The sequence below is a fragment of the Xenopus laevis genome, chromosome 5L, assembly GCF_017654675.1.
Source record: "Xenopus laevis strain J_2021 chromosome 5L, Xenopus_laevis_v10.1, whole genome shotgun sequence".
Lineage (NCBI taxonomy): Eukaryota > Metazoa > Chordata > Amphibia > Anura > Pipidae > Xenopus > Xenopus laevis.
In genome coordinates, this window is record NC_054379.1 from 23,401,367 (window position 1) to 23,424,334 (window position 22,968).

Consider the following 22,968-nt stretch of genomic DNA (forward strand, 5'->3'; position numbering starts at 1 on the left):
AGGAGCCCCTAACACATCATTTAGTATCCAGCCCCAGGGAATTAACCTTTTTCTGAAAGTCCCTGTGATTTGCTGTGAGAAGTAAAGAAATAAGAACACTTGGTACAGGAAACACTTGTAAACAGATACATATGTATATTCTTTATAAACATATTTTTACCTCTGCCCCAGATTTTCCATCCCAGGTTCACATGAGCCACGGCAGTTTACTTTAACTTCTTTTATTGCGAAATATTAAAATAAATTACGCTATAATACATAGGAATATCAGATATTTACATACAGTGTTTCCAGTGGCACAAATAATGAAGGCTCTGTCTGACTCGTAGCATGGGGTCCCCAAACCTCACACATCGGGGCCACATAAGAGCACACACACTTTCAGCATGTCCTGTTACAGAGGAAGGCTAACCGCTTGCTAAAAGGCCACCCATGCTCTTGCTTGGAACCCCTAAGCAGTGTCACAGTTAGGAGGAATAGGACAGCCTAGGGGCTCAGTGGAACGTTACCAGAGTAAATAGACACCCAGTAATTAGCTCAGACATTAATGAAGGGGATTAAGACTCATGGAGTGAAAGTATTGTTACAGTTACAGTACAAAAGCCCCACTCAGCATTGTGAAGATTGTCATTGGATAATCTGGAACCTGCAGCAAGACATGAATGGTGATCTGGGGCATTAGGTACAGTTCATAAAGTCACAGCTCTATGTTCTTTGGGACTGCAACTCCCTGCACTAAACCCAATACAGTAGGGAGCTGGGAGTGCAAATACAGTGCATTTCTGTGCTAACAGGGGTTCAGAAGTTGAAAACGCCATTAGCAGCCGTATTAGAAGGGTACAAGGGTGTGATACAGTGGAGCTGATAGTATATACAATAGAAACCATACAATAGGATTAATGTAAATCAGCTGCACCCCAACCTTCACTCCCTGTGGGAGATTGAGACAATTCAAGATATTGAGCTCATTTCAGGCCTAGCCCTCCAGACCCTACATGGGGCCAAACCAAAACTGAGAGCAGAAAACCTTGTATAGTGATAGGTCCAGTTAAAAGGGGAGCCCCAGGAGTGGAACAGGTAACAATCACAGATACCGGCACAAACAGTTCTTATTAAACCTTGTCCGGCCCCCACTACATTGTGGTTAGCAGAGAAAATATATCAGCCATCCCAGTTGGAAGCAATGGAACGATTTCAGGCATCTGTACATGGAAAAAAGTGGGGTACCTGCTGCAACCAGTACATATAATCAATTTCTGCTCCACTTATTACCCAGGACAAACAAACTATTATTGGCTCACTCATTCACGTCTGTCCGTATGTTCTCAAACATGGTTGCCAAGATACTCTCAGTAAGGCACACAACATAACAGTTTCACTGGGAGGAACAACACCCCAAAATGTGAGACAAACACACTACATGTTAGGGCCCTGTGTAACAAGTGAAGGCATCTAGATAGGGCTGGGGCCACTAAACTCAATTTATGGATAAATGGTTGTGCTTTAGCAATTTCCCTTCATAACCCAATAACATCTTGGCACTGAATCTCCCCAGAAGCTATACAAATATTAAAAAAAAACCTCAGACAGCTGGCAGTTAACCCTTTCAAGACCACTTCTAAACCAGATTTGCTATTAATTGTTGTTTGGAAAAGACAGTGGGGGGGGGGGTGGAAACTGGAACCATCCAGTGGTCCTTCTTCAGGGTTTGTGGGAAAGAGGGTGCAGGAATCACATAGATATAACATAAGAATTGTTCACACGCTCACATGTTACAAATACACTGCCTTCTGCCCCATCATGGGGAGGTCGCTATCCAATAGGAAGGTTTCTAGGATCATAAAGCAGCAAATCAATGTGGAGATATAAATAAAGGTCCCAAAATATAGCACAAGATCATTCTAACAGCATCTGCAGTACCCACCGCTACCGCTGAACAGTAATATTAAATATGTAGCCTATAAGGCTCATCAGCACTTAGATTAGATGTATGCTGCAGACTGTACTTGGTTTGGTAAGGCAGCATAGGCCTCTTTGAGCAACATGATGGTCACCACTCATGTCCTAGAGTGCAGGCACGTAGGCATAAATTTACTCTTCGCATGGGGCTAAGAAACAGCCAGTTCCAATGTTTATATATCACCCCTTGAAAGTCACACCAGTGTTGCTCCCCAAGACTTTCTACATTAGAATGTGGCTTAGAAGTACAGAAAGTCAGGGAGTTCTTTGTAAAGCAATGCAATGTGTGTCTGAATGAACTGCTCACTAGCCATGCAGCATGACTTGAAAAGGAGCGCGGTGAGAACTGTAGATGCAAGTCTTAAATGTAACAGTCAATACAAGAATATGGAGTGTGACTTTAGTGCTTTATATGTACATAACATACTGTACGTGTAGCCTTGGTTTATCATCATTTATAGTCCAGAAATTTACAGCTGCCGGGTTTTCAGCAGACTACCACTGAGTAGACTGCTACCAAGTAGGCTGCAAATTAATTTTTAAATAAATTACTTCTCTCTATTTTCTTTGAGCAACTTTCAGTTAAAATATTATTATAAAAAAAAAAATTTGTTCTACCGTTGCTCCTAGATAAAAGGAATGTTACCAATACAGCATTAAAATAGAACAATCCAAAGAGCTCAGATACAGGTTATGACCATCTTTCCAGGTAAACCATGAAGTTCTACTGGGCCCTATGTATCCAGCTCTAGGATAGAGTGTTATAAGGCACTAAAATCTAGACTGCAATGGTCTAGACATCAAGTTCTAGATTACAATGTTGAAGGCGCACCATACTCTAGATGCCAGGTTCAAGTTTAACCTAAAGTACCAATTGTGCAAAGGCCACAAGTGGGCGAGGGGGAGAAATAAGAATGCTGCCCACTTCTAGCGCCACATATAAGTCTCAGAAATTAAATATGGCACATACATCCAATATGAAGCCGGAATACTGAGTCAAAAATATACATCTATACATACAGAAAAGTTCCATAGTCTCTAAGTTTCAAGTATCTTCATCAAGGAAATAAAAACTTGATCTGGTGAGGCACCAGCAGAAATTGGGTGGAGAATTCTCATGTTTTGGGTGTAGACTATGCTGGTGGAAGAATCCCCGTAGGGCTGAAGGGAAGATGCGCTGCTTTCTCCTTTATTATTTAGTCCAGTGTAAGAAGAGTTCAAAGACAGCTGGTTCCCCAGAAATAGGTCCAGAGAGAGTAAATTCCATTGGCGGTCATCTTGTTTGTCCAATGGTTCCAATTATAAAAATAAAACTCAGTTTAAAGACATTACAATAAATTGTTTCCCAGCACGGGCCAGAATTGGGTCACGTCACTGATTTGTCGCTATGCACTGTATTATAGTTGTTGAGGAGCTGCTCGTATGGAATGGATGCTTCGGCATCATTGCTGGAAAAGGAAGACAATTCATCCATCTGCATTGGAGTCTGCGGCTCGCCCATATTATCCTCATAGGAAGTCTTTGATTTTGCCTCATCCTCGGTGCTGTTGCACTCTTCCTCATTCACAAAAGTGATGTTGGCATTTTGGAAGATGAATGGTTTGTAGTCTTTGGAGTCCCACGTGTCTCCCTCCTCTTCACTGATGCGGTCCAGCTGGTTTATAAGAATGGCTGTGTCTTTGTCCTGAAAGGGCTTTGTCATGGTCTCTTTCTGGCGGCTGTCTGAAAACTTGACTTCATTGTAGCCCATACCGTTACGCTTGCTGTACATCACCATGAGGTCTCTTCCTTTGTTGGTCACAGTACCGTTGGTCTCCACATCACCATTCAGTATTTTTCCATGACTGTCCTTTAAACCATTTTTGCCAATCTGTTTAATCAGATCATTGTAGGTCTCTTCCTTCTTAGAAAGGAAACTGAAAATATTGACATCCTTTGGGTTGGTCATTGGCATGGCCTTGGTTTGCTTCATCTGCGGATCATTCTCAAAGGACTCTTTCCGCCTCTTCCTTCTCTTCTTTATTGCTTTGTGCACCTCCAAGAACATGCTAACCTTCCAGTTGACAAAGAGAGACAGCCAGGCCAGGCCCAGGTAGATCCAGATCTCCACAAAATAGCGATACAGAACATTGTAGTTCACCTTGGGATTCACACCTAATGGAAAGAAAAGGAAACACATTAAGAAACTTACGAGCGCCAAAACTCAGACCCAGCTGTCCATTTTACAAGACAGACTAAAGAAGTACTAATCAGGTGGATGCTCCCTGTTGTGTCCTTCATGTGACATTAAGATGGCATGCTGACTATTGACATTATCCATGACCATCTTGTAGTGCTTTGCCTCTTCAATAGACATCTGGCCCACACTCGGAGTCCTTTCTAAAAACCTCAGCTATGGATTCCAAAGACTCCCCAACACCTTTAGAGGACCACTCCCAGCATGTGCAGAAAGATACAAACCTGCCACATAGTCTCCAAACCCGATGGTGGTGATAGTGATGAAGGAGAAATAGAGACCTTCAATATAATCCCAACCTTCTGTTCTCATGAAGATGAAAGGTGGGATAACCAAATGGATCAAAACCCCCCAGATAATGAAGATGGCTGTGCAGGTGATCTGTGCCTTCCTCTAAAAATCAAAGGGGAAAAAGATTAGATACCCAGGACTTCCGCCTACAGAGTCTTACCAAGACAATCTCCATGCTAGTAGGTCTTCTTTCAGTGCCATCAACTATTTATTACCTTCAAACCCAACTTAGATTCCTGCCTTTTATTGATGTTGGACCAGATGTTTGAGACTATGAATACTACTGCTGGGCAAGACTTACCCCACAGCCAGGCATATTTGGTATGAATAACTCAGACCCTTCCCAAGTGGTCCCCAACCAAGAAAAATTCCCATTAGCCTATGCTTATTTTCACAAAGGCTCTAAATAACCTATTACCCTTTGGCATTATCTTTATTGAATTGCAGTGAGAGTGGGCCCAGGATGTCAGATTCTCTAGTGGGCCCAAGGAGACCCAGTCTACATGTGTTCATAAGCATACACTAGTACAGCAGCAGAGGGGAGTTGAAAATTGGGCAGCAAATTCTGGAACCCAAGTCTAATTTGGAATAGGAAAATGCCAGGCAATGTATGTGTCAACCAGCATTCCCACATGGATCAACAAACGTGGTTGCACCTTGATGCACTTATTTGGTTGATACTGGAAAGCCCATGGGTACACCATTCCAGTTGACCGATATCCAGAGACTGATGGAAGGGTTGGAGGCCAAACTGTGACTGTGATTGGCATTTGGAGCATTCTAACATAATAACAAACCCAGACTGGCAGTGAGAAAGAAATAACAAATGCATTTATCATCCATATCTTCTGGTGAAACTCTTACCAAGGAGACACCTCTTTTGGTGAGGAACTGCCCCAGCCTCTTTGCACGTCCTCCGAAAAACTTTCCCAGGGCGCTGATCCATGTCAGGCAGAGGGGCACGCCAAACAGGCCATAGAATATACAGAAGAGGCGCCCAGCAGATGTCTTTGGGGCAATATTCCCATAACCTGGGGAGGAAGAAAAGCGATAGATGAGCGATGAGCATGGCAACCCAATCAACAGCTTACGGGATCCAGGCACCATGAGGCATGTTCTCACCTATAGTCGTGATGACTGTAGCTGCGAATATGACCGCGTTGGGCCAGTTCCAGTTGTTAAATGTAGTGTTCCCCGTGATGGTCACCCCTTGCCCCGCAGCATTAGATACAGTCTGTGAGGAAAGAGAAGAACGTTCAGATTTTTAATGGTTACTTGCAGAACATGAGGAGATATTTTTATATATATATATATATATATATATATATATATATATATATATATATATATATATATATATATATATATATAGAGAGAGAGAGAGAGAGAGAGAGAGAGAGAGAGAGAGAGATTTGTGCATGAGGAACCGCACACCACTATTTTTCATCAAAATAAGTGTTTTATTCGGTACATAGATCCATAGATATATATTGCACATCTCAGAATGCAGAGCTGCACACAGGAATTCACAAATTACCAGGACCCCCAACTTATCAGTGTGAGAGATTTTGGAGGCATCAATTCAGGGGTACAAATGTAGAATGAAGTTGGGCAGAAGTCGGTTTTTAAATTCCGTCTTTAAGTTCCAGTGCAGCTGGTTCCACTCACCCAGAGGATTGGGCGCAGGTGGTAACATACGATATCCACTTCAGGCACTTGACAAGCACTTACTAAAGGGGCCCCTGGCACTCAAGTAGGATTAGCCGCTGCATTTCCCTTCTCCCAATTCTTGCAGTGGAAAATCAATTTGCAACTCATGGGAAGTAGACTGAGGCCAGATGTGGGAAAAGGGTCTCACAGGGGAAGGGGGTCCTGGTATTTGCCAAATATTATATTATTGATCTGATCCAGAGGCCCTAACACCCACGCACTCTCAGCACCCACCAATTAGGTTCTATTGAGAGATACACGGTAGAGGGGGCTTCCCTTGGTCATTGGACTTATTCTAAATGGGTAAAGTAAGAAAAGGGTCAGTGATTCTCGCTATCAAATACTACCTGCTGATTGGTTGCTATGGGTCACTGGACCACTAGCAGCCGTTAAGCCTTAGATTTGAGATAAAAGGGGAACTTTGACCAAATGCTGGAGCTTTAAATAATGGGGTGCTGTGTTGTTTGAAACCCACTTTCAGGGTTCAGAACGAAGAGCTTTAGCATTAATAATCATTAAAAGCCCTAAAAGACAAAAGCAGATGATGGATCAGGAAAAAGACTTCTGGGGACTGTTAGTTTGGGGCTTAATGCTACAGACTCCCTGCAGCCCCCAGTTACAAGCCTCAGCACCTTCCCAGTGTCCCAAGCGGCTGCTTCTAATCAGCTGAGCTGGGAGATTTCAGCATGTCCTGACTTGCCTCCATCCCTAACCCCCACCACCACTTGGAGAGATCTCTGCTGAAATGCCAAATATTTGTATGTGAGAGAGACACACATGCACACGGGGTATCCAGAGACGGGCCCAGGCAGCCAAACAACTCTGTAGGAAAGACACTGGGATATAAATCACTTATTGGGATCCAGTGTAATAGAATGAACCTCCAACATGACATAAGGCAGAAGACACATCCACTCCGCAGCCTTATGTAGCTGCATTCTGCATGGCATCACAGACAGCAGTGTAGCCTGCAGCACACAGCCAAGCAGCCATGCAGGATGGGGCAAAATAGAAACAAACTGGACATAACCTGATAACCACACAGTTAATAAAATAACACGAGGGTATCTGACCTGGAGAGACATTCTAATGGGCAATAAACATGATAGGAGTTGTAGTCTCACCACAACAATAGTTCTATGATATCTACCAGCAGAAACCCAAGCCCAACAGTAGACCCCAAATTTACACTGAGTGCTGGCGGCAGCAAAAAGCCACGTGTTATATGTGAGGCAGACGAGCAGCTGGCTGCACATCCGCTCTTATGTAATGTCAGTGAATTCCTCTTGTACAATCGCTTCGAATGTGAGTGCAGCCCTGCACTGCTCTGCACCTGAATCCTCTCTGCTCCCCCACATTGCTCTGCGCCCCAGGAGGACTAACTTGATTAACAAATTTAGTTAACTTTCCCTCCAGGGTTAAATCGCTTCTTCTTCAGGCGGCTAATCTCTCCATGCAGCCGTCCCAGTGGTGAGATGGCATTCAGAACACTTCATTTTCCGAAGTCGCCACACAAAACTTCAGGCGACTTCAGAAAGGCGAAGCCATCCCGCCGGCAATTTACATTCTAGCCACTGGGAAGGCAGTTTGGGTAGATTAGTCGCCCGAAGAAGAAGCGATTTGTCACTGTGCGACTAATGACCTGAAATAGCAGCTGATACAAATACCCTCTGGCTGGTAATGGAGTAATAAAACCAAACTCCTTAGGGGAAACATTCACTGCACCACCAACAAATACAGTTATGAGTTCCGTTATCCGGAAACCCGTTATCAAGAAAGCTCCACATTAAGGAAAGGCCATCTCCCATAGACTCTGTTTTAATCAAATTCATTTTTTTTTTTTTTAAATGATTTCCTTTTTCTCTGTAGTAATAAAACAGTACCTTGTACTTGACCCCAGCTAGATATAATTAATCCTTATTGGAGTCAAAACAAACCTGTTTGGTTTAATTAGTGATTACATTATTTTTAGTAGACTTAAGGTATGGTGATCCAAATGACAGAATAAGCCCTTATCTGGAAAGCCCCAGGTAACAAACGTTCTGGATAATAGATCCCAATCCCATACCTGTACAACACAGACTTTGCTCCAGGTCCCGCACCAGCGCCACGTTCTAAGTTTCTGTACCATAGTCCACTTGGTGCTGTTAGTGACTTCTTATTATGAACAACATAACAAGTTTTGGGGGGGGGGGGTTGTTGTTGATTAACTCCTAAGAAAGCTGAAGTCACTTTTTTGTGCTTATTAGGGGAAAGGGGAATAACTGTCCCCTAGGGCAGGGATCTGCAACCTTGGCTCTCCAGCTGTTAAGGAACTACAAGTCCCACAATGCATTTGCCTTTAGACTTCTTCATTAGACTCCTTCATTGCATTGTGGGACTTGTAGTTCCTTAACAGCTGGAGAGCCAAGGTTGCAGATCCCTGCCCTAGGGTGTAATTACAGGGGGAACTCAGTGCAGATTGCATAGAACATAACAGTGAAGAACTCACTGAGCATGTGCAGTGCCACTGACCCACAAAAGGTGTTGGGGCAACTTTGAAGGTTTGGATACCTTTTAAAGGAACAGCAACAAAAAACAATAAAAGAGTTTTAAAGTAATGAAAATATAATGTTCTGTTGCACTGCTGGCGTGTTTGCTTCAGAAATGCTACAGTAGTTTATATAAACAAGCTGCTGTGTAGCCATGGGGGCAGCCATTTAAAGCTGAAAAAGGAGAAAAGGCACAGGATACACAGCAGATCAGAGATAAGCCCCGTAGTATACAATGGGATTCTGCAGAACTTATCTGTTATCTACTTTGTATCCTGTGCTTGAATGGCTGCCCCCATGGCTACACGGCAGCTTGTTATATATACACACTATAGTAGAGTTTCTGAAGCAAACACACCAGTTTTACCAGTACAACATTATATGGTCATTCCTTTAAAACACTTGGTGCTACTGTTCCTTTAAAGATAAATTTGCACAGTAGTCAAGGTAAACAATATGGCAGCTCTCAGGCATCCACATCAATACCATTCTCTAGCAATAAGCTGTACTAAAGCAAACTTCAGCTCGACGAGAATTTTCAGTAAATTCCAAGGCAGGCAGGATTAATCGCTCGTTATCCAATAAGTGATTATTAATACTCTGCACTAGACCTTCCACCCGCTGGTTAATAAATGACAATTCACCCTTGGATGCTGCCACCGGCTCTGATAAAAACTTTGATTAAAGGGATACTGTCATGGGAAAAAAAAATTTTTTCAAAATGAATCAGTTAATAGTGCTGCTCCAGCAGAATTCTGCACTGAAATCCATTTCTCAAAAGAGCAAACAGATTTTTTTATATTCAATTTTGAAATCTGACATGGGGCTAGACATATTGTCAATTTCCCAGCTGCCCCAAGTCATGTGACTTGTGCTCTGATAAACTTCAATCACTCTTTACTGCTGTACTGCAAGTTGGAGTGATATCACCCCCCTGCCTTTTTCCCCCAGCAGCCAAACAAAAGAACAATGGGAAGGTAACCAGATAACAGCTCCCTAACACAAGATAACAGCTGCCTGGTAGATCTAAGAACAACACTCAATAGTAAAAACCCATGTCTCACTGAGACACATTCAGTTACATTGAGAAGGAAAAACAGCAGCCTGCCAGAAAGCATTTCTCTCCTAAAGTGCAGGCACAAGTCACATGACCAGGGGCAGCTGGGAAATTGACAAAATGTCTAGCCCCATGTCAGATTTCAAAATTGAATATAAAAAAATCTGTTCGCTCTTTTGAGAAATGGATTTCAGTGCAGAATTCTGCTGGAGCAGCACTATTAACTGATGCCTTTTGAAAAAATGTTTTTTCCCATGACAGTATCCCTTTAAATATTTCTCATGTAGCAAGAATGAATGGCGGGTTAGACGCTAAGCACGTCAATAAGTTTCCCTTTAACCTCCTGGCACAATGATATCACAATGTCAATTCAGTGAGAACACAATGACAATAGTAACAGTTACAGTAAGTGGCACTGATAAACCTTCTAAATAAAGGGGTGGGGGCCCTAGGGATGGGATATTTGTGTAACAAAGGGGCCCTTTTCATCCGTGGCACTTGGCGCTCCCTGACCAACGTCACAGCAGTGGGAATTTCCTGGTCCAGCCAGTGATAAGGAGACATGGAGGTGAAACAGCCCATTGTAATGAAGCACCACTTGCCTACCAGGGGTGTCCAATTCCCAGGCCAATCCCACGGAAGCTTAAAGGCCATTTTCCCAGTGTGGGATATACACAGACCCCCATATTGTTCCACAGGGGCCCAGAGCGTAAGGTGACCCCCCCCCCCGCTGCTAAATGAACCGATAAACATCTAACTGGGGAGCCCAGACCTTCACCCAAACTGCCCCCCCCCAATTCCTCACATTTCCCAGATCCAAATTTGTTTTTCTGGGGGAGGAAAATAGATTTATCAATGTTTGAAAAAGATTTACTTGGGTCACATCTCTGTAACTTCACCTAAAAAAAGGAATTTTACACTCTCCTGCTGCAATGGATTATTTCATTAGCATCATGATTTACTTTATAACCGAGGGGGGGCAGGAATAAGAGGTAAATGATGAATAACCTTTTTTCAGTATAGTTTCTGGGGTCCACACACTTGCTCCTAAGAGAACTTTCCTTCCTTTCCGATTCCCCCAATAATAATTATTTCCCTTCTCTCAGCAAAGGGCAAGTTAAACTTCTTGTCCCAGTTGGACCAAGTGCCTGAAAATTGCATAGGAAATCATTTCCCCTCATATAAGCAAGAGATACTGTTGGGCTTAGCTCCTCCTCCCCTGCATTAACCAATCGCAGGCTAATTCTCTCAACTCACCCCCCACAAGGGAAAAAAAATGCTTTTTGTTGCAGAAACAGATTTTCAGCATGCTTATAAATGAACTTGGACTTGCACCAAACCAGCAGATCTGGTTGAATGAGCCCTGCTATTAGTGAAATACAAACTCCCAGCAGCCTACAAGGCAGAACCTATCATTAGTGCTATGCAAATAAATGGGTAAATCGCAGTATCTTTTTAACTGGGCAGCAGGTGCATATCTGATTCACAGAAATTTACTCAGGGAGCTGCACTATGCAACTTACTCACTCCACCTTATTGCGCCTACTAGTGGACTTTGCCTGCAATGGGAAACATGATGCAATTACATGAATTATTTCATCAGAGTGAAGCACAATGACAGCATCATTACCCAATTAGTAGCAAAACAAAGAGCAATATATATATATATATATATATATATACATACACACACACATACAGCAAGACCCCCCCCCCCCTTTAAAGGTAAAATACTCCTGTTTTTATAAAGTGGGTTTTTACAATGACAGCGCAAGAGAGCAGCACAGTGCCTGCCCATTCTATACATGCTGTCGCTGCTGCTATACTAGCCAAGGAGTGAACATGGCAGCTCCCACCCATTATTACTTATACATATCTTACACAAAAAACTGCCTATTTGTAGTCTTCGTGGGTCCAAAGAGGCCTAGCCCTTGGCACCCATTAGATACAGCATACAATTAACTCCCAGTCTCTCCCACTAGGAATCCAAGTTTTGCTCTAGCAGACAGGGGCCCTTTGTATGCAGGAGTGTGAGTGTGGCTACAGACGTGCCAGGAATGGGTTGTAGAATATTTGTGCCCAATTCTGACAAGAGCAGAGACATTTTGGGGCATGCTGGGAATTGTAGTTTAGCAGCTGCAGTGGGATATCCCTTCCCCCCAGGACTGAGACAGGAAACCTCATACTGTCATCAGCAAAAACGAATTTCCCCTTTTATCAGCAGGTGCCACTGGCTACTCTCGCCAAGCTCAGCACAAAAAGAGGCAGTTTGTGGTTTCTTGTAGAGATGATGAGGCTGAAGTGATGCCTTTGGGTGCTGCATTCCTCACCAGCACTGGAAATCCAGCAGCTCCCTGATACATAGCTGCTCCAGTGCTCCCTGATACATAGCTGCTCCCCGATACATAGCTGCTCCCCGATACACGGCTGCTCCCGGATACATGGCTGCTCCCGGATACACAGATGCTCCCGGATACATAGATGCTCCCGGATACATAGATGCTCCCGGATACATAGCTGCTCCCGGATACATGGCTGCTCCCGGATACATGGCTGCTCCCCGATATATGGCTGCTCCCCGATACATAGATGATCCCTAAACATAGCTGCTCCGACTCACTGCTGCCCCCCGCAGGGAGGTGGGGTACGACTGCCAGTGTAAGGGCATTTACTGGGGGTGCCCATAACTGCAACTAAAGACAGTGAGGCAAGATTGTTGAGTAACAATATCTGGCTGGGGGCCCTTAAGTCAGTGGGCCCTACTTTATATATAAACATTATGGTCCCCATAGACTTAATACAGACTGTTTTACCATGGGCAGAAGTTTCTCCCCTTGAACCATAAGGTCACATTGGGTGGGGAAATGCCCAATCTCCCTAATGCCACATCCCACTGATTTTATTGGAAGGCGCTGGCACAGGCTGTGCTCTGCCCAATAATGTACATGGGAGCAGGGCCCAACAGTCCCATGAAATAGCAGCACCGGCCAGTGGCAGGCCAAAAGTGCAGTTTTGGGCACACAATTACCCGTCACACTGATCTGCTCCAGGGAAAAACCAAAAAGTAAAATCATTTTTTAGATAGAAAAAAAAAATAAGACCAGTTGTTATTTTTAGGAATTAATTGAAAACAAGTGAACAGGAAAAATGTTTAAAAGTTGCACAGTAAGATGCAGTCCCGCACCCAACAATATGATACAGGAGTCACTCTGCAGCCTATTCATGATAAAGGGGTAAATGTAGGGCTCCCGACATGAGGATCCGAGAGCAGTGATCCCTGCACAATAAACAGGACTGGATTTGTTCTATATGTCGGCTGAAGTGCAGAACTGCACCCCTGAGGCACCTGCCCAGGTGGATCCACTTCAAAACTGGGTAGGCACTGTTAAAGGGGATGTAAGCCCAAAATAGAAGAAAAGGTAATTCTTTGCAACTTACCGATATCCATTATTTCCCTTTCTCCCTGGGTTTATAAGTATGTGCAACTGTCTGTTTGTCCCTTTCTGTTCTCAAGTGACTGCTGAAGAAATGTAGCATTAATCTCCTGTGTTCCCCTTAGTGCTTTCTATGCTTATTGACAGGTCTGTTAAATCAGGTGGAATCAGCTACATTATTTCAGACGTCAGCGACATTAAAGCACTCCTAAACTTTCCACCAGTGAAGAAGCCATCGGCACCCCTTTCAACTGCATCACTGCTCTTTCCCATCATAACTGTACCCCCATACATTTTCCTGGGGTACAGAGCAGATCCATTTAGCACTTACACAGCAGATAAGGCCCTGTGAACAGAAGCCCTTTGTCTGGGCCTTTCTCTGAGCTCAGTGACCCCAAAGGAACAGACAATGAGGGCAGGTCAGCCATTTCTTCTGGGACAGCTGGAGAGTCTAGTCATGGGGGAATATCAATAAAATAAAGGCAAACTCCTGAGCTTAGAGCAGGAGGCCCAGATATTGCCTCTGTGGGAACCTGGAGATCATCTTAAACACAAAGGAATCTGCTCCAAAAGGGCAGCAGCAGTGCAATAAACATGTCATGGGCAAAGTGTTTTAGGGCAAAGCAGAAACAACATTTGCCCTGAGGTTCCAGCATGGGGGGGATGTAACTGACCAGGCTACACAATGCAGACCTTGCATATAAACCTGAGCAGCTGCCAACCACATTACAAGTACAAAGCCATATATCAAGTGCAGACCATCAACTCAACAAAGAAGGTATTAGCATCACAATCTTGGCCCCGTAATCACATTGAGTGAGACTAATTCCCCTTATACATAATCAATCGAAAGAGGAAGAATTTCTTAAAAATAAAATCAAAACATTAAAAGTGGAGAAGGCCAACTGGTAGCAGTGAGATGCCCAAATACTCTTGTATTTCTGGTGCCACAGAAGCAGCTGCTTTCCAGAAGTGAATAAAGGTCGGTTGGCCATACTGCTGCTCTCCAGCTGTTGCTGCAATACAACTTCCACCATGCAACTAACATCTCAGGTTTCGGTAGGATGCTGGGAGTTGCACTAGCTGTTATTTACCCCTATTGTAAATATTTGTATTCTGCAACTGGACCTGTGTTATTTGCCTCTGTGTTGCCTCCCTTTGGAGCAGAAGCTGCCATGTTCATGCAGGATCACGGATAACAACCAGAGGACCAAATTAACTTTTTTAAGAAGATTATGCAGGCTGGATTTATTGGGTTTAGCCTTTCTGTGATTTATAAAAGAACTGAGGCTTAATTACCCCATTTAATTGTAGAGAAACTCCCGCCCAGACTCAGCTAGTTACAGTGTGTGTCTGTCTGTGTGTGTGTGTGTGTCTGTGTGTGTGTCTGTGTGTAAATGAGGAGCCATTGTGCCCGTCTCCCGGGAACAGCGGGGCTGCAGGAAGAGCCAATTAATAGCACAATCCATGTTAACACGTTGCCGCACACAAAAACATTGGACTCAGTTTATCCATGAACTCAGAGGTGACAACTAAGCGGCACATTCCTTTAGAACCTGATAGGAAAAGCTGCCTGACCGGTCTGCCCTGAGTTTTCAGTGGCAGCACCAGAGGCCCCATGTGTTTGCACTGGTGCAACTGTCCATGTCCGTGCAAGAAAAGGGAAAGTAAAAACGTGTGAAATCAATAAAACATCTGGGGGGGGCAGGGTCAATCCATCAGTTTCCAGTAGACACAAGCATGCTGGGAATACGATGGCGCTTTATAAATCCTTGATAATTGTACAACTCCCAGCATCCCGTGAGACCGAGAACTCAGCAACAGCTGTGAGGCTGCAGGTTGCAAACACTCAGATATGGAACACAAAACACACCACAAAACAAACATACGAGGAACGCTGCTTTGAACGAGGCCACAAGAGATGAAATTGTAAGAGTGATTACAAACAAAGGAAAATGCTTTATCCCTGCCATTGCCCCCCCTCCACCTTCATCGCCAGCCCCCCACCCAAGGGAATTACCCTGCTGCAATAAACTGCATTCAGTGTCCCAACTGCAGCTTATCAGCTCTTGGCTACAGCTGTCAGATAATTTTGAGAATTGTAGTTGAACAACAAATTACTATTTACATGTTGAATGAGTCTAATTTATTCATAATTCCAGATGTTCATGAAGGATGTACCAATATTATCTGTCTACAATCGGTCTGTGTCACTGGGACAGAATGCTCTGTTATACAGATAGCTAGAATCTCAGCCATAAAGCAGGACAGGACTGCTGCTTACAATGGGGATCAGATAGAATCTGTGCAGCCACTGGGACAGAATGATCTGTTATACAGATAGCTAGAATCTCAGCCATAAAGCAGGGCAGAACTGCTGCTTAAGATGGGGATCAGATAGGATCTGTGCCACAATAACATAATGTTCTACAAAGCCACTTATTCCATAAGATAAGAAATAATCTATAAACAGTTACAGACTTTAATGTCTTCCCCCCCCATCCTCAGTACAAAAATCCTCCTTGTGAGACCACGAGGACCCATTCCTGACACTGGTCTCCTTCTGAAAGCATTAAGTGCCACTTGATCAAACTGCCTGTCTGTCAACTCCAGGGGAATCTATAGGGAGAGGCCCTTACCCCGCCCTCCTTGTGATTCCAGATTCCGTTGAGCGGTGCTGGGCCCTTATCTCACAGCCCCACCCACCCCCAGAGCCGTCAGGAAGCGGTTAGAAAGTGAGTTTCACAGCTCAACGCCCGCCAACAACTCCACTCAACAAACATTTCAAAAAGTGAGTTTAATCACATGTGATCTTGGGCAAATAGTCAAAACTGCACTCTCTCTGCCCGGGGGATTAAGCCTGTTACCCACCCTCTCCGAATCTCTATTCAATGCCCCTTCCCAGTTAATATAAAGCGTTTCCTACCAGCTCAGAATTCTGTGTTGCCCAGAACGACACAAGCTTCTGTTGCACAAACAGATCTGTCGCAATGATACATGATAAACATAAAGTATCAGAGTCACAGACAATTTATCTGGTACTTTTATTACCTCCCCTGCCCTTGGCCCCCCGCACTGTGCTCAAATAATAAAATTTATATTTGTAGTTGAGACCAGCTCCGACTCCCTATAAAATTCAGCAGCCACCAGTAGAAACGATTGGAGCCGACGACCCCCCAACTCTCAGGATCAAGCAAGTGAAAGCCTCTTGGAGGGGGGTTGGAAAAAAAGCTTTTTTGGAACAAAAGCCCAGCTGGCAGCACCCGCACGGCAAAGCACCTGCTCAGCAGAGACGAGCCAAGGACAAGAAACAAACTGAAATTCTCCCTCTCGTTCCCAATTTGCAGTTCTCTAACACTGTACAACAAGTCTGATGGTCATGCCAGAATGAACCCCCTATACAAAGCAGGCAATGGACGTGGATAGTTACTTCACAGAGCTTGCAATCTAATCAGAGAGGCTCACTGGACAAGGATAGATACACTGTGTCAGGAGACTGACTTGGAATCTCTGAAGTTACAATGAAAGCGTATCAGCTTGGAATGATTCTGTGCCACTCAAGCAGCCTGGCAATGCCATGATCCCGGTTTGCCCAATAGTCAGACAGGTTTGGAGGTCTGTTCATAATGAAATACAAAAGGTATAAATCTCAATGCTCCCTTATGGCACCTGACCCACATGGGCACAGTGCCAGCAAAACAAGTGCACTCATCATCATCATCATCATCACATATGTTCTCTTTTGTACAGGGTGTAATCAGGACTGGTACCCTGTTATTTAGAGCATACATGATAGTGGGGTCCCAGGTCACTGCCAATCACAACTGAGGCACATCAGGGCATAAATATAATCAATGGCTTGTGACAGCTCTAAGGTAGTATTATTATTATTATTATTGCATCCAGATGATTTGAGAACTGTCCTGTCTGGCAAGGAGTTGGCACAGACACTTTGCCACAGAGATATCACATCACCAGCCCAAGTCTTTCTCATACTCACTTATTATACAGAAGGAAGTTACCATAGAGACAGCATGCGGTTCAATTACATGAATCATTTGGGGCAGGACCCCTTGGCTCCCAGAGTGTTAGATCTCTACCCATCAAATTCATTATAAATAATAAACACAAAATCTAGCTGAATGCCAGTCGTTGAATTTGTTTGTTCACATTACTTTCTCAATCCTCTGCCCAGACCTCTGGAATTCAAAAACCTGTAATTCATGCACAGCATTCAGACCACTGGCACCCAACCTCCAGTCTGTGCCACAGACAATACCCTGCACCCACTCCAGTCTAGGCTCAGCTCTATATTCCATGCCTAGCTCCCAACTATAGTCTATACCCAGAACTCATTCCCAGTCTATACCTAGAACTCATTCCCAGTGCCCAGCACTCATTCCCAGTGCAAAGAACTCATTCCAAGTCTATACCTAGAACTCATTCCTAGTGCCCAGCACGCATTCCCAGAATTATTTCCCAGTGCCCACCGCTCATTCCCAGTCTATACCCAGAATTCATTCCCAGTCTATACCCTGAATTCATTCCCAGTGCCCAGCACTTATTCCCAGTCTATACCCAGAATTCATTCCCAGCGCCCAGCAGCACTCATTCCCCGTCCATACCCACCTCCAGGATTTCTTCCAGGTCCTTAGGGGTGAGGCAGGAGTGCTTGGCCAGAATCTTCACCCTGTTCTCCTTGTAGAGCTGGGTGGCCGCTTTCCAGTTGGGTTCCTCCAGCACCTGGAATATGGCAGCCCCAATGGACAGGTAGAAGATGATGGCAGATGTCAGGATGGGTCCCCGGTCCACCATGTTAATTAGAGGGGGTGCGGCCGTGTCAGGCTCAGTTCCCAGCAACAAATATATCCAGGCTCATGGGGGTTCCCCCTCTCCCCCAGATGTTTGAACTTGACTCTGCGCATGCGCTCTCTACAGCCACAGTCAGTGCAGGAAAGTTGCGTTCACTAGTGTCCCGCTGTCCTGAGTGGGTGTGTGGCTGGGAAACCCCACTGAGCCGAGCCCCATGCGCTCCCCACGGACCCACCGCCCGCCCTGGGCATCGACTCTGCTGTTGCTGCTCTTCTTGTACCGGGGACACGTGTCTGATACACTGAGTCTTGCGCTGTGATCTCCGCTTCATATCTGTAGTGGGGCGGGGCGGGGCCAATGGTGAGACACGCCTATGGGCGGTCCCCTCAGGCATTAAAGGCAGAATAAACTGCAATTCTATGTTACTGCAAGTTTATGGAAGTTCTGCACTTGTTCTCTATGTGTTTTTGTTATTATTATTATCATCTGCCGCCTATATAATTGTACCAGGCAAGCCCCTGCTTCTACTTATCATTATTATCCTACAATATTCATTTCTATATAATACACAAGAATATCCTGTAGGTTAAAACCTTTTAAATGGTGCTTGGTGATGTCATCAGTTATAATTGGTGCTTAATGATGTCATTTACGTCACGTGACTAACTTAAACGTTTGTATTATAACAATTAATGTACCTGGTTGTGAAATAGGAGGCTATTAACAGAGAACTTAAGCTTTAACTAAAAGAAGTAGCTAGAAATGTTGTACATTATGTTTTGGTGACTATACCAGCCCAAGGCAACCACAGCCCTTTAGCAGTAAAGATCTGTGTCAGTAAAGATGCCCCAGTAGCTCTCCATCTTCTTTCCTACTGATTCTCTGTGCTGCTGTCAGTTACTGAGCTTAGGGCCCGACACAATATACTTAATATATAATATAAATGTCACAATATAAGGCTGATTAGTAAATAATTAAGTTAATTGGTAAATGACAGCTCAGCAACCAGCACAAGTATCATAAGCATTTAATAATCAGCATGTAGCATCAGCTTATATAACAAGCAAACCTCAATTTTTGCTTGATGATTCGCTTCTAAACAGCTGTTCATAGCACATACAGTAGAGCATGTGCGTGTTACTGACACTCCTAACAAAATCCACGATGTGAAACTCTTGTGACAACTTTGAAGACCTGGATCATTACTTACTATAGAGATACTGAACCTTTAGGCTTGTTCAATATATAAAAGCATTTCTAGCCATATTCTCTTTTACAGTTTAAAAAAGTCAATTCAGAATTCCATGACCTGTATAAAAGCAATATTCAGCCTCTTGCCTTTACCTCCTCAGTGACTTACAATATCCTTATATTTCACAACTGGGGGTATGCTATACACTATTTTCCCCTCCAGGCAACCTACTATTCTACAACCCTTGATGAACTACAGAAACATACCTCCCAACTGTCCCGTTTTTCGCAGGACAGTCCCGATTTTGACAGCTCAACCCACAGTCCTGGGTTTGTTACTGAAATGTCCCACTTTCTCTTTGATCTCCTGCACTGAACAGCCAGAAAAAGATACAATGTTTCTAATTTAACTGGCTTTTGTCAGAGAGCCGACAATAGATACTTAGATACTTTTGTAACAATTTGAGATAAGCAGATCTCTGTGAAGAAGCTTAAAGGGCAATTCACCTTCATTAGCAAAACTGTAACCACAGAAATGTGTTCAAACTTTCATAACCTGCCAAATTTTGTAAAATGGACATGGTAATTAGGGGGTGTGGCCACAAAAATGGGTGTGATCAAAACATTTTTGAATCTTTTTGTCCCTTTTTCTATTTCTAAAATGTTGGGAGGTATGCAGAAATAGTAGGGTGCTGGCTGGACTTTGTTAAGCATGAACTTTTTAACTTGTTTTACTCAGCAGGAAAGGCCATATAACATGCCAATTGTTTTCAACAGGGCCGGATTTACAAAGCAGGCTCCTCAATCCTCTCCCCTTTATTTGCGCAAATTTTCATTGTCTGGACCAGAGTAATGGGGATTAGCGCACGGGAAATGTAAAAAACTATTTTATCTCCAGTGTTTGTGAACCAATGTGGGTATAGTTGGGCAGCATGCTGCCCCCTAAAATCCTGCTGCCCTAGGCCAGGCCTTGGTGGCCTTTCCATAAATCCAGGCCTAGTTTTCAATATTCATAACAGGTTAATAAAATGTCCCAGTTGTTGCACTGCATATCCCAGCATCCCCTTTCACCTTGGGCAATGTTGTCCAATTCCATACACAGAATGGCGTGAGATTGGGAGATTTTTGAGACTCAGACTTCAGATCAGGGATGTGCTAGTGCCCCAGAGTTACAATGAAAACTCCCTGCTGACCCTCTTTCTCACCCATGGTCATTCTTTTTTTATGAGAACATAGAGGTGAAATGCAGTAGCATAACTATACATTGGTGGGCCCACGTGCAGGCGGGTCACCCCCCCATGACATCATCATGGAGGATTCACATGTGCGCAAGCCACCATCGGGCCCAAAGTGGGTGCAGTCCCAGATGCAATCGCACCCTCCGCATCCCCAGTAGTTCCACCACTGGAGAAATGGCAGAAAGAATGGATTTGAGTATGTAAATAGAAGAGACAAAGGGAGAAATAACCTGCAGGGCCCTCTTTATCAGTTTCTGTTTTTCTTTCTCCTTGTGTCTCCTTTCTCTTTACTTTTCACATATGTTCCCTTCCTCTTCTCTTTCCTTTGCATCTTGATCCCATTGTTCAGTCTGTATCCCATTTTTAAGGGATAACAAGAGATGTTCAGGGAGAGAAGAAGAAACCAGAAGAATATGGGGGAGAAATGTGGAAAGGAGAGAAAATGTATCTCGGGTGAGAAGAAAAGGAAGGAAAAAGAGAGAGAAGGAGAATGTGAAAAGGAGGAGAAAAATGGTGAGAGGGAAGATTAAGAGGATAGAAAACGTGAAAAGACGGGACAGAAAAGCTGAAAGTATATAAGAAGGTTAGATGAGCTCATTGGGAAGAGAAAGGGTTGGAAGAAGAAGGATGAACGGAAGAAAGTTATAAAGAAGAAGCACAGAAAGGGAATGAGAGTAGGACAATCAGAAGAGAAGAAGGAAGTTGGGATCCCGATGGTTTTTACATAATGCATGAACATCAGGGACCCCATATTAATGTTGGGCCTAATGATGTACAGTGGCAGCAGTCTTCGCAGGGGTGGATGCTACAGCCATGTTTTAAGTTTGAGAAACCAACTGTTGGACCATAAAGGAGAGGCCTGAGCCCAAACTATTTAAAACATCTGCTAGTACTATAGACCAAGGAGGTTTCCTCATTCAGAGGCTGAATCACCCAATGCATAAAGAAATACCTGGCTCCCAGACTTTTTTATTATCTCCCTCCCTTTATCAGATTGCCCCCACCCATACTAGCAGCAAAAAGTAATGTAGAGGCACCTCTGAGTATATTTCACGTATTGTTACCCTTTGTGTAATGAGATATTTCCTATGTTGGGTCATGCACTGGGCACAGTGGCTCAGATCTAATGTTCATTCATTGCTGGGATGGAGCACAGTGAATGGCAGAGTGAACCTGCCCATTGAAAAGCCGCTGACTCATTAACCCAGTTGGGGGTGGTCTCCTGTAGATTCCCATGACCTCATGCTTTTGGGAGGAAATCATTAGGTGATGGCCGAGCTGATATGGAGCCCGACTGGTGAGTGACCCAGGTTCATGAGCTGGAAGATAAACATCCCATGGAGAGAAAGCTGGAATAAAAGTGACATTTCAGTCCCAGGGCTCAGTGTAGCACAGGCGCAGGGATACAGACGCTCGATGGTGTGAATAGCAGCGAAACAACAATTCCCAGGAAGTTATAAGGCGTTTACAGTGCAATCAACTCTCCGAGGTTCACAAAGGCCAAATCTTTATGGATTTGAATAAAGATAAAAATATGCATCTGTCTGAGAAACATAATTTGTGTCAAGTAGGGACTGGGGCAAATGTACAGAGAAGGAATGTTCTGGGCACACTATAAGCCATAACCTCATACTGTACTGTCTAAGGCAGCGGTACCCAACCTTTTGTAGCTGTGAGCTACATTCAAATGTAAAGAAAGTTGGAGAGCAACACAAGCATGTAAAATGTTCCTGGGGTGCCAGATTTGGGCTGTGATTGGTAGCCTCTGTGTGGACTGGCAGCCTACAGGAGGCTCTGTTTGGCAGTACACATAATTTTTATACAATTAAAGTTTGCCTTCACGTCAAGAATTCAAAAACAAGCACCTGCTTTGAGGCCACTGAGAGCAACATCTAAGTGGTTGGTGAGCAACATGTTGCTCATGAGCCACTGTCACATGACTTGGAGCAGCTGGGAAATTGACAATATGTCTAGCCCCATGTCAGATTTCAAAATTGAATGTAAAAAAATCTGTTTCAATCTGGATTTCAGTGCAGAATTCTGCTGGAGCAGCACTATTAACTGATTCATTTTGAAAAATGTTTTTTTCCCTTTAAGATCTGGCACCATCCTCCTATATGTATATATATATATTAATATACAGAGAAAGAATGTTCTGGGCACACAATAAGCTATATCTTTGTATTCTACTGTCTCTATGGGAAACCAAATGGCAGCTCTTGGCCATTTGTAATATACAAAGATAGAGAGGGAATGTTCTGAGCACACAATAGGCTTTTCCCCGTACCGAACTATTTGCTTGTTGCCTGCTGCTTTGTTGGAGCCCTAGCATGTGAGAGGCACCAGACTCTTGTACTTATTCAACCCCCCTCTGCAGCTCTAATGAGATAGCAGAAGAAAGAGAGAGAAAAAGACAATATATATATTTATTTCCTTAATTATAATCTAAATTTTAATTCTAATCTGATTGAATAAAGCCTTTGACTGTGAGATGAACCTGTCCCTGCCC

General features: G+C 43.8%; 1 protein-coding gene across 1 annotated transcript; it reads right to left on the reverse strand.

The window, feature by feature from the left end:
- Positions 1–205: 205 nt before the first annotated feature.
- On the reverse strand, positions 206–18,350 carry LOC108716523 (potassium channel subfamily K member 5). Its single transcript, XM_041562598.1, has 5 exons — positions 17,848–18,350; positions 5,609–5,720; positions 5,351–5,517; positions 4,420–4,588; positions 206–4,113 (listed from the first exon to the last, which is right to left on the reverse strand). Exons 1-5 carry the CDS (start codon positions 18,031–18,033, stop codon positions 3,326–3,328), a joined length of 1,422 nt encoding a protein of 473 aa, XP_041418532.1. The 5' UTR covers positions 18,034–18,350; the 3' UTR covers positions 206–3,325.
- Between the last annotated feature and the right edge of the window lie 4,618 nt (positions 18,351–22,968).

Excerpts from the sequence above, each read along its gene's own strand:
- LOC108716523 (XM_041562598.1), bottom strand. The coding sequence starts at position 18,033 with ATGGTGGACCGGGGACCCATCCTGACATCTGCCATCATCTTCTACCTG. Across the intron at positions 5,518-5,608 it reads TACAGTCATCACGACTATAG|GTTATGGGAATATTGCCCCA; the intron begins GTGAGAACATGC and ends CTTCCTCCCCAG. Across the intron at positions 4,114-4,419 it reads GTTTGGAGACTATGTGGCAG|GTGTGAATCCCAAGGTGAAC; the intron begins GTTTGTATCTTT and ends TCTTTCCATTAG.